The sequence below is a fragment of the Amia ocellicauda genome, chromosome 21 (assembly GCF_036373705.1).
Source record: "Amia ocellicauda isolate fAmiCal2 chromosome 21, fAmiCal2.hap1, whole genome shotgun sequence".
Taxonomy (NCBI): Eukaryota; Metazoa; Chordata; class Actinopteri; order Amiiformes; family Amiidae; genus Amia; species Amia ocellicauda.
The window spans coordinates 10527899-10540345 of record NC_089870.1 but is presented as its reverse complement, the minus strand read 5'-3'; the positions used below and the strand labels follow the sequence as shown (position 1 = coordinate 10540345).

The 12447-nt window shown below is 42.5% G+C and overlaps 1 protein-coding gene across 3 annotated transcripts in view; it reads right to left on the bottom strand.

The window, feature by feature from the left end:
• Positions 1 to 509: 509 nt before the first annotated feature.
• The window catches only part of nin (ninein (GSK3B interacting protein)), a 41323-nt gene continuing 29385 nt past the window's right edge, over positions 510 to 12447 (bottom strand). For 2 of the 3 annotated variants that reach the window (XM_066694906.1, XM_066694908.1), the window contains 6 exons: positions 12010 to 12189; positions 11567 to 11716; positions 11295 to 11396; positions 11035 to 11175; positions 2793 to 2906; positions 510 to 2589 (listed from right to left, as the gene is read on the bottom strand). In XM_066694906.1, the coding sequence (XP_066551003.1) occupies positions 2374 to 2589; positions 2793 to 2906; positions 11035 to 11175; positions 11295 to 11396; positions 11567 to 11716; positions 12010 to 12189 (903 nt within the window). In that variant the 3' untranslated portion in view covers positions 510 to 2373. Of the gene's footprint in view, positions 2590 to 2792; positions 2907 to 7377; positions 7978 to 11034; positions 11176 to 11294; positions 11397 to 11566; positions 11717 to 12009; positions 12190 to 12447 lie in introns of those variants that run through there. The other variant, XM_066694907.1, reaches the window with a different exon arrangement.

The following is a 12447-nucleotide window of genomic DNA, read 5'->3' as shown; positions in this document are numbered from 1 at the left end:
GGAGAAACAAATAAATCCAGTTTTAGGTTCCCCCCGCCCGGTGTGCTAAATAAAGAAACCTAGTGCCTTTCGCTTGTAAACTTGGTAGTGGAGTATTCCAGATCGTGTTTATTGTTAGTAGGCTATTCTCTTCATTTTGTGTAAACCAATATATGTCAGACTAGATCGGAGCAGCAAAAGGAAAACAAACTGGGGCGCGTAACGCTTTTTATAAATTAACTGTCAGTGCCATATTTGTAGGAACCAGTTATATTGCTTCTGTTCTACTATCATGTGAGTGGTGCAAGAGGAAGGATGCCTAAATCCTCTGGTTTCAAAGCTAAAGAACTCTAAAATCAGATAATTGTATGTATGCATCTATACATTTGTCTTTCACCTTTACAGAGGTCGTGTCAGCAGGTGACACATGCAGTGTTTTTAATTTCCTTGTTGGGTGTAAACACTCCCCTGGTCCTGCACACTTTGTTTCACAAGGGTCCTCAGGGTAAAGACACAAACACAGCAATACATAAGCAAAATACTTTTTAATTTCAGGCTAAACAGAATGTGCTTAACCTGTTCCTCTTGGCAGGTGTACTCATACATCCACTTATTCACAGTCTCTCACAGCTGCTTATGTCCACACACACCCAGACATAAAACAGCTTCAAGCACTTCATTAGGATATTATCATATAAAGTAGTGTTCCTTAAAAATATCTATGTATATATTGACACAACATAGTAACATAGTGCAAATGTGCGTCTCTTCAGTCCCACAGCCTGCTGGAATTGCCAGGCTACTTAGTTGAGAATGAAGGTGCTATCTAACGTATATGCTTTCCATTAGTTTGATGACAAACCCTCCCCTGAAATGGCTTTCACAGCCGCTGATCCTAATAGCAGTGTCATCTTTTTTTATGACACTGACTTCCTTTGCATGTCCCAAAAACACATTCCTAACAACACAGACATTTCGGATTAAATTCAAATCACTTTAGATTATATCAGTGTTGTGTAACCATGGAGACCGTCTGCCATAAAATGATGTATGAAATCTTTGCGAGGTGTCAGATGATCTTGGGCCAAAGCTAATCTAAATGTAATGGATGTCTTGGAGACAGAAAGCATATATTTAACATCACAGGTCACAGATGGAAAAATATTGCCGGCAAGTGCAGCTTCTGACTGGAGCTGAGGAGCAACTCCATAGCAGACATTGGACACTTTTGGATATGGACAAGCTTGGTATGTTCAATTTCCATGTAAGACCTCATATACATCTGAATTTAAAGCTTACAATAAACCATAATATATTATATAAGGTATTCACAGATACACAGACAAGCAGAAATTTCAGCAGCGTTGTACAAAAATATATTTTAGTGGCAATGAGACGGTAAGCATTAACGGCTTCAGGTAGTGTCCTTCTCAGGAGTTAAGTCATGTTACATTTCACAAATTCTCATTTTACCTCAAATAACGACGTGTCCCAGGAATCCAGGGAAGTAAAGTTAAGAAAGGATTCTTTTTTTTTTTAAAGCAGTTACAGTACTTGCACAATGAGAGGCAGTGTCAAGTCTCTGGTAGTTTCAGTCAAAATACTGATTTCTTTAGACAGTATCAAGTGCACCTCTGGAGTATAAAGCAACACTTTCAGTTAAAAGCATAATTCATGTGGTTTATGTTATAAGAACTCCTACCCAATTGGAAAACTATTGTAACTGGTTTTCTATGTTCACAAGACACCTTCAATTACATTGTAGATATCTTGTATTTACTCAGATAGTTTGTGAACACTGGGCAATATTGACTTCACTTTTACCACACCTCAAAGTAAAATAACATTTCAAATGGTGGCTTAAAGCTTAAAAAACGTTTCCCTTTAGAATTGTTGCACCAACAGCTATGTTCATTTAAAAAAGGCGGAGAATTAAGACCTAATTGGATATTTATACTTTTCTTTTCAAGTTATTTGTCACACATGAATCCAACCGGTCTTTTTTGTTTCTTACCATCATAAACATTAAAACATGATAGTGTTATCACTAAATCCACTTAATCCCGAGTTCTGAGATGCATGAATCACTAAACTAGATGTTCCACACAACAGAGGGTTTGGGACTACAACCATAAGTGATGGCATGATAGAAAAGTTGATAACCACCAAAGACCAGATTGTCGACCCACGATAAGGGTCATGGGTGGCACTTTTGTGCATAGTTTTGCTCAAGCAGATTCAACAAGATGGACAAAGTGGGTGGAAGAACTTGGTGGGATTAGGAAGAAGCAAAGACATTGGCAGGGGTGCTGTGATGAGGTGGCTTTTTGGATGAGATTGGCAGGGCTTTGAGGTATGTGTCGGCGCGCTCAGAAAGGACGGCTCTGGGAGGCGTTAGGAGCGTGTGAAGTGGTAGGGCACAGCAGTCAATGGCGAGGGGCTCAGGTCCCTCACGATCTTGTTGAGGCTCGAGATCTTCTCCTCCAGGAGGTAATTCTTCTTCTCGGCCACCTTCTGCCGTTGCTCCGTCATCTCCAGGGCCTTGAGTAGCTGCGAGTTCTCCACATATAGGTCCTTGATCATCTCGTCAGCCTTGGCATTCTTCTGGAGCTGGAGAGGTAGAGATAGAAGAGGCAGCTTGAAGAAAGACCCCACAAGATCAAATGGTCAACTAACTACAAGATCTCCACCCTGTCCGTTTTTGGAGACCTGAACCTTTCACATTGTATTTACTGCTCATTTTCACAGTTCAATATCTAATGCCAGGAGAGAACAGAGATGGCAACCTGGCTCTGCTCAGGGCCCTTTCTTACCTGGTCCTTCAGCTGGACCACTTTCTCCTGAAGCAGCAGTTTGATGTTGCGGAGTTTCTGCTCCACATCCCTCATGCGCTCCTCCATCTTGAGCAGCATCACCTCCTGTTCCCCCTGCAACACCCACAACGGACATGCCATCAAAATGGGAGAATATGGGCGGCACATTTACTTCCATGGACATAAGACATCGAGCACTTTTGCTGGCTATCCAGGACCAGTTATAAGGAAATAATGCTTGGAGTACAATGGCATCATTCTGAGTGTCTCTTTGAATGTAGCTTTTAACAAACACAAGCTACAGTAAAAGATTAGTTTCCATTTTGTTTACAGTCTAGAGCAGATTGTTAAAGCAGATTGAGTTACGGTAAAGAGTTTGTGAAACAGGTTAGCTATCAAAGACAGTAGCACAGATGCGTTGCCGATTCAACACAGCGGAACACAACTTTGCATCCTCAGCAGATTCGGAGACTCAAGTTATCAGAGGTGAATTTAGCGGTGCTCTCTTTGAGTACCCTGCTATTTCATGAATTTTGTTCTCATCCCATTGGATACAGACTGCAGATAAGTGCCGGACAAGCTGCCAGAGGTACAGCTGGTTTGCACCTGGTTTCTTTGTTGTAGGAGGAACCAAGTCAACATCAACGTGTTGTGCCATGCCCTTTCACACACAGAGCAGTTTCAATTCCATCTCGCACACACCGTGCTGCATTACTCATGATGGATTGGAGTCTACAGTTGGACAATTTCAAACCGGCTGACCGAGACAGTATTTAACCTCCCAACATATTTCCACAATGAGAATTACAGAAAAATGTATGTTGAAGGTTTGGCAAGAAGACGGCTCTATTAAGTCCCATCATTCTAAGTGTATAAATGCTTGTACTATCCAGGGAAGCTGGCTATATCACATTCCATTACTAAGGTGTATGAATTATTACATATGAGTGTGGAGGCTTTGATGGACAGATGATTGTTCAGTGATCTTAAAAAAGGGAGAGGAACAAATACAACAGATATATTCCATCTTAAATTAATTGATGGATAAGGATTCAATACCTTACATTTTTATCTCATCATGAAAGCCAGATATATGCTTTAACTCATACCAATACCAATGAAAGAAATGGAGAACCAAGGAAGGCACATTGATGTGCAAAAACCTTAAATATTGGGCAGAAAAATCACGACTTCACCCCAGCTGCCTTGAAGGAACAAGTTGCCAAAATCCATTATGTTCAGTTTGACAAAGGTTTGCAAGAAATGGTTTAACAAACAATAAAGAGTATTACAACCTCAATGAAGTTATGTAAATTAAGCTGTGCCAAGAATAAATGAGAATCAAATGCAACACTACGCCATCTTAAAAGTCCTACAGTTTATTCGGATATATTCTCCTTACAATATCCATCTTTGCCGTTAGACATAGCAGACAGTACAGGAAAACAAGATAAATACTCCAAAAGAAAAACAAATCATATAAAACAAATATAAAATTAAATGTCCCTCCCCACCTCCCTCCCCAAGCAATCATAGGGAAATTAAAAAAAAATAACAAATGAGGTATGCAAATCTAGGAAAATAAATAAATAAATAATCACAATTCACAGGAATAAATAAGAGGAACAGAAACAAAATTCACAAAGCAGTAGTAAGTAAAAATATAATAAAAATAACATAAAAGAATACACAATGCTTTGCTGTGAAAGTCTAGGTCTGTTTATTCTGTAAGATACAGCAGGATGATTCATAGCAGACTTCTCTTTCTAGTCTACTGTGACAGCCATGTTTGCTGAATTTGTCTAAGTGGTTAAAGTTTTGAAGTTGGATCTCCTGTGCCATTGATTCACATCATGAATGATGTTGTCATGTAATTACAAATTCACTTATTTTTGCTAACTGTCCAATCTCTAAATGTTGTTGTTTCTTGATTGCCCAATTTGATTATAATTGTTTTTAAGCTCTATGTTAATATGATCCATTCATTTTATTTTCTTCTATGGATTAATCATATAATGGTTTCAATGAAGTTTTATATACACTTATTGTAAGCAGAACATTCATTTTAGTGTGTGTGTATTTTCCTATTTTGGTAGGTAGTGCAATTTAAACCATAACTGAAGGTACAAAGAGAATGCTGTACATACTTAACAGAAAGGAATATTAAAATAAACATTTTTGAAGGAGAACCCCCCCCCCAAACATAATACAGAAGCGAAAGCAACCCTAGCAGAATTAGAATAAAACAATAGTGCACGAATAAATAACATTTTGTTCAGTTTCAGATAAATCAATATTTGCAGCCCTGTGAGGTTTGAAACAAGTTTGTGCTTTTCAGCTTAGAGGACAAAACATTTTCTGCAGTCTAATAAATAGACAGCTCTACTTTGGTTTCTTTGTTAACAGTAGAAGTGCAAAAACAAAATAAAAAACAAAATAAATAGAAAAAGAACATTTTCAAGCTAGAATAAGGCCCAATTTTTATGATTTTGGGTCACTCTGCAGTCCAGTTCAGAAGGATACAAAGGTATGTGAGTTATCAGAAGAAACCTTACAGTGAGATGAGCAGAAAGTCACCATATATACTCGGTCTGTTTCTACTCCTATCGTAAGTGCCAAAAAGTACAAAAATACTGTATAAAAGGAGTGCTTTGAGCATTATTCACAGCTACGGCTATCATTTTAAGACGTTATCATGAAGTATTTGGTGTGCATTGCAGCAGGCCGGGAATGTAGTCCCCAGGGAAAGTGTAAAACAACAATGCCCTCTCCTGGTAGCATTACAATGGTCGTTGCACAAATCTGTATAGCTTTTTAAATGTTGTGGTTTGTCAGTAGTGTTTTAGCTAGTGGTCTGCAATTGTGTCATTGTGTCATTAAGAATCAGAGTTAAAAGTTGAAAACATTTCCTAATTATACAATAAAAGGACGGCATCACAATCATTCACAATACTGACTGACATTAAATGGAGAAACCTGGAGCAGAGACAGGTCAGTCCATTTCCAATCTTTGTTCAATCTAAGCCCTCATTATTTAAATGCATTTCAGCAGCAGCTTCAATTATTTAAATACAATTAAGTAATGAAAGTATGAGCTGGAACAAAGTCTGGCAATTAACAAATGGCCTGGACTGCGAGTTTGATATATATATATAAATATATATATATATTTTAGTCACGCTTTTAGAGTTTTTCTGCCCCATTGGTTAAAGAGACCGTTCATTTTAATGCTATGGCACTGGGAGCACAGCCGGCCAGGAAGGAAGGTGGAGGCAAAGACTGGTCCGTCAGACAGACCCAGTAAAGCATTGTTAATTTAACAGGAGTGACCGATCAAGCCGAGGTAAGATGTGATTTTTTTGGCTTTTGTTCTTCATTTCAGCATCTTTACATAGCACCTATGTAAATAAATAATCAGTGCTGTAAATTAAAAAAATATCGTACCTCGTTAAGGTATTCTTATCGTAAAGAAATAGTGTATATACACACAGATATATACATTCAAATATACACTCACCTAAAGGATTATTAGGAACACCTGTTCAATTTCTCATTAATGCAATTATCTAACCAACCAATCACATGGCAGTTGCTTCAATCCATTTAGGGGTGTGGTCCTGGTCAAGACAATCTCCTGAACTCCAAACTGAATGTCTGAATGGGAAAGAAAGGTGATTTAAGCAATTTTGAGCGTGGCATGGTTGTTGGTGCCAGACGGGCCGCTCTGAGTATTTCACAATCTGCTCAGTTACTGGGATTTTCACGCACAACCATTTCTAGGGTTTACAAAGAATGGTGTGAAAAGGGAAAAACATCCAGTATGCGGCAGTCCTGTGGGCGAAAATGCCTTGTTGATGCTAGAGGTCAGAGGAGAATGGGCCGACTGATTCAAGCTGATAGAAGAGCAACTTTGACTGAAATAAACACTCGTTACAACCGAGGTATGCAGCAAAGCATTTGTGAAGCCACAACACGTACAACCTTGAGGCGGATGGGCTACAACAGCAGAAGACCCCACCGGGTACCACTCATCTCCACTACAAATAGGAAAAAGAGGCTACAATTTGCACAAGCTCACCAAAATTGGACAGTTGAAGACTGGAAAAATGTTGCCTGGTCTGATGAGTCTCGATTTCTGTTGAGACATTCAGATGGTAGAGTCAGAATTTGGCGTAAACAGAATGAGAACACGGATCCATCATGCCTTGTTACCACTGTGCAGGCTGGTGGTGGTGGTGTAATGGTGTGGGGGATGTTTTCTTGGCACACTTTAGGCCCCTTAGTGCCAATTGGGCATCGTTTAAATGCCACGGCCTACCTGAGCATTGTTTCTGACCATGTCCATCCCTTTATGACCACCATGTACCCATCCTCTGATGGCTACTTCCAGCAGGATAATGCACCATGTCACAAAGGTCGAATCATTTCAAATTGGTTTCTTGAACATGACAATGAGTTCACTGTACTAAACTGGCCCCCACAGTCACCAGATCTCAACCCAATAGAGCATCTTTGGGATGTGGTGGAACGGGAGCTTCGTGCCCTGGATGTGCATCCCACAAATCTCCATCAACTGCAAGATGCTATCCTATCAATATGGGCCAACATTTCTAAAGAATGCTTTCAGCACCTTGTTGAATCAATGCCACGTAGAATTAAGGCAGTTCTGAAGGCGAAAGGGGGTCAAACACAGTATTAGTATGGTGTTCCTAATAATCCTTTAGGTGAGTGTACATGAAGATCAGGTTTTGACACATGACCCCTTCCTCTTAACCGCTTAGTTCTCCTGTATTGTTCCTCTGACACCTGTCCTGCATTGTTAATCAGTACACTATGCGTCCACACTGATGCCCCCACCTCCTGTTCCTTGCAAACAACTTCCCCCCGCAAGCTTGTTTAATGGGATCCTTGGCCCCCATGCCTCTGCATTCCCATTGCTTCAGAGGATAGGGCTCTCTGCCACACTGCACCCTGGGAGATTCACCTCAGCCGGCTCCCTGCGGCCCTGCGGTGCACGGTGTTGAGGTTAAATTAGCTTATACCGCTTTGAAGAGGGGATACGAGGGGATGGGTGTGGGGTAGGGAGGGGAGGGGAGGGGGTTGGCATTTATTTGCCTGGCTTTCACAGTCTGCCGATCCTCCGGTAGGTGTCTGCGTGCGCGGCCCGCTGCTCCGGTATCGCGCCCTGGAGAGAGAAGGCAGGGACACTTCACCCAGGCTCAAGCTACTGCCAGCCACCACATGCCAACACCATCGCCAACACCAGCACCAGCCAGAGCAGGACAGGCCAAGAACAGGCCAGAACCAGTTCACACTCTACAGCAGAGGTTCTCAACCCTGGTCCCGGGCCCCACTGTCCTGCTGGTTTGTGTTCCAGCCGAGCCCCCAGTTACTTCTATGAAAACTTAACTGAACTAATCATTTGCTTAAATTTGCCTTTTTAAAATTGTTTAGCTTACAACAAAATTAAGAATTCCAGTGCCTTATATCATGTAATATGTCTCCAGCTGTTTAAAATAATGAATGAGCCAGATGACTGGGGTCAATTAGGTAATTAATTAGCAGGACAGCAGGTCCCCAGGATCCACTACAGGCACCTCACACTATTGCTTTTACAGGCAGTGTCACATCAAGCCTGTCCTATGCAAGGAGTGGCACTGATTATTTGCTATACTGCCATCAGGATAAGGCTGACTAGGAGATAAGTCTATTGCCTGCTGGACTGTGGCCTCTCATCATCAAAATGGTGGCCTCAGGTGGCCATTCAGTCTCGGAGAGAGTGAACTACCAGTACAACATCCTTCTTATAAGCAGGGTATTTTCATTATCCATTCCTTTTCTTTTTGAATAGTCTTTCAATCAGGACCTTCAGCTCTCAGTGCTGTAACTTCAGTAGAAAAGCGCCATTGCACTCAATTGAATTGAAGTCAGACACTGAGCACCGGGCAGACATTTACTCTGGTTCAACATGCTATTCAAAAAGCTCTTTCCAGCATGCTTTGTCTTGTGCTGTTGTTGGTTTCAGTTACATCTCTAACTTTGGAATTTAAAGATTTCTTCTTATTAACTTCCATGAATAAACCACCGTAACCGGAATGGAAATAAGACTTGTGCTGCCCTTCCACTGGATCCATTTCAGAGGTTACCAGCTGCAGGCTGTTGTTCTCAATTGTGAAATACTGAAAATATGGTCCTACTCTTAAACTCTGTCTTTCTAGGCAAAGACAGGATGATGAAAGGCATGAATTTCCCAGCCTCTGATGTGGACTTCAGCAGAAGAGCCTGCAGCTTGAAGACATGCAACGGCTCCTTGTGTGACGTAATGAGTCTCTTATTTCCACCCCAGTCTAGGTTGGCTGAATGAAGGGAACAGCGTGTTTTGCACTGTAGACCAATGAGGGCTATAATCCGTTAATCACCAACACATGAAGAACACAACACGACACAGCACAGCACAGCACAGCACAGCCCCATGGGAAAGCAGGAAACGCCACAGAACAGGGAAATGAAAGAAACTGACACCACTCCCAGAAAGAACGGTCTGTACTCAGCAGGCCCAAAGACTGCAGGAAGTCTCCCAGCCCAATCCCAATAAAGGAGCTCAACTCTACACATGTCCCTCTGTAGCTTGTAGTAAGACTCAGTTTAACAGTCACTTCTACAACCGTCACAGCCCAGAGCAGAAGCCATCACAAATGTCTGTGAAGGGGTGGGTGAAGCAGTTTTGTGATCAGATATAGTGTGGTTTGTGATTTGTAGCTTTGTACCAGGTGACCCGTGAGTGACTTTGAATGGCAGCAGTGAAGGGACACTGGACAACTACACTACTGCAGCACCACAAGAGATGTCGGGCGGGTGAAGATGAGGTGAGTGAAAGGGAGGGGACACATCGGCCACGGATGTAGCAACTACCCAGAGTGTAAGTAAAGATCAGCACTAACAGACAAAGCGCCCCCTACCTATGACAGGAAATACATTGATTGAATATAGCCTGGAACTCTGGCAACAATTAAAATGTTTGTGACTCGCTCCTATTTTCACAAAGGTTTTATTAAGTCGGATGGATGTCTGGAATATTTACAGTGGCACTCACTCGTGTGACATGTTTGAAAGTCTCTGTCATTCACACTCTAAAACGAAATGCCAAAACATAGACTGCAACATTTAACTTCATACAAAACCATGTCAACAAGACTGCAGAGGCCGCAAATCAATACAACAATAGACACAGTTCGGGACACTTATTCTGTTACAGTAAAGATACCCTTAACAGTAAAATACCAGGAAGAGCAGCCAATATGCACGGCAAAAAAAAAACCAAAAAAACACTTAGTGAGGTTGTAAAAGTTGGATCCAACATATTAAAATTAGCCATTCCAACTACTGAGGCTCCAGAAAACTGCTCAAAACCAGTATGCATTCACTGGTTCAAGTTTCCAAAACCTTTTAAAATCCTTCTGAACGACTGATATTCCTGAGACAAAATCTATACATGATATTTATACATCTGCTGTAATGTGGACAGAACACATAGGCAGTCCAGATGTGTTTAATTGTAAACGGCTGTATTCTCCGTGACTCTTGATGTGTTGCACAAAGTATGATACGCTGTAACGCTTATTTTCTTAGAAGACGCCACAGCTAGGAAAGGCTAGAGAACCTGTTATGTATTAAGCTCACATTAAATGCATCTCATTCCACTGAATCTCATTACAGAAACTGATCTCAGAGGCAGAACTGCAGAACCAAACAAGACAAGATGTATTTTCTTCGGCGCTGATATTTGTGCTTAGTAATGTTTCTGACTACACCTTTAAGCAAATGAGAGATGTCATCTAAATAGATAAGGTATCACTGGCTATTCCTTCCTATTCCTCCAGACTATAGTGATCTTACAGGGAACCTACCTGAGAAATGAACCACAATGCTTAAATGGCAAGGACTGGCACAGTGGAGGAAAATGAGTGAAATGAGGTTGAGAACAGACCAAGATTCAAGAAGTGAGATGATTGAGGATGCAGAAGGCTGGATCTCTAGGTTTGACCACTACTGTTATAAAAAACACATTTTATGGATATGCCTAAGATTGGCTAAGCATTTAATTCAATTAGGGAGAAAAGAGTACCAAAGCGAAGTGAGTCAGAGTCATTTCCCATGTGAAATCTCTGCTACGTCTAGGTGGCACTTTCCAGAGATTCTTCCACACCCCCTAGTGGCTAGAAACAACACTGCAAACTCCTACCTGCTGCAGATTGATGTCCGGGCCTCTTCCTGCCAACTCCTCTCCTCGGTGCTGTCCTCGCCGCTCTGCCTGCAGCAGCCGGTGCTGGGCCTGGACCAACTGCTCGCGTGGCACCCTGGCCCCCAACTGCACCTGCAGAGCCTGGGCACACAGAGGCAGAGAGTAGGGAGTCAGCGAGGTCTAGAGGGGTAGAGGATACTAAAATGGTGTTGGCAGGTGTCTCTGGATTTCCCATCAGCCTGGATGGCAAAAACACTGACCTCCAACAGTTGGCTCTCCATTCTGGCCTGCCGGGTCTTCAGGTTGTCGTTCTCCTGCCTCAGGCTGTCCAGCTCCCTCTGGCCCTCGCTCTGATCACTGGCCTGCAGGGACAAGGTCGGGGAAAGACCATGTCAGCATTGGCGCTTTTGGGAACACACAAGGGTGTATACCATGTTTTTCATGGCGCACAGGTGCATTATATGACTCCCTGCACCTCACAGTTCCCACCACACGCGTTCAGAAACCGAGCTGGACACAGGCGGCTGCTCACCTTCCTGTTGGCCATGAGCAGCTCCTTGCGCAGCGACTCCAGCTCCCTCTTCAGGCTGAGTTTCTCCTGCTCTACGGCCTTCACCAGGCTGGACTGACCCTGCTGCTTCTGCTGCTTCAGGGACAGGATGGTGGACTCCAGCTGCCGAGTCTGAGGACAGGGGACAGAGCTCAGGGTTACCAACCCCAGGACTGACACACTAGCAATCTAAAACCCTTAAGGCCTATGAAACCATTTTTTTATTTCTCCATATACTTGCATTTTTCAATTTTCGATTTAAGCTGCCCAAAGATCTAACCCTAGTCTGGACTCTAAACCTAACTGAAAATGTTGCTGATCAAGTCACATTGTACATATACATCTAATCTCTACTGTTTTTCTAAGTGTCCGACCCCCTCCCAGCTGTGGTTCTGCGGAGGTGAGGCTCAGCCCAGCCTGCTCACCTTGTCCCGAGAGTGGTTGAGGTCCCCTTTGGTGGTCTGCACCTCCTGCTGCAGTCGCTCGTTCTCCAGCCTCAGCAGCTGCTGCTCCTGCTCCACCAGCCGGGACAGCTCATCCCAGAACAGCTTCTTGTGCTGGTTCTGGAACCCACTGGAGTTCAGCGCCACCTCCAGGACTTGGTTCTGATCACACAAACACACAGAAAGCCATGTCAAGAAAACCATGCACACTGTGTGCTGTGTGTAATCATATCAGAGTTACCCCTTTGAATACAGTGTGTCAAGACCTACTTCCAAGAAACAGTAATTAATAGCACTGAGCATGGGAGGTTTGTTGATATCACTCAAAAAGGACAGGCCTTGAGGGAACCATATTCAGTAAGACATGACAGCATTGTCAAATGAAATGGAAAAGAAGAACAAAAATAATCAACTACAGTT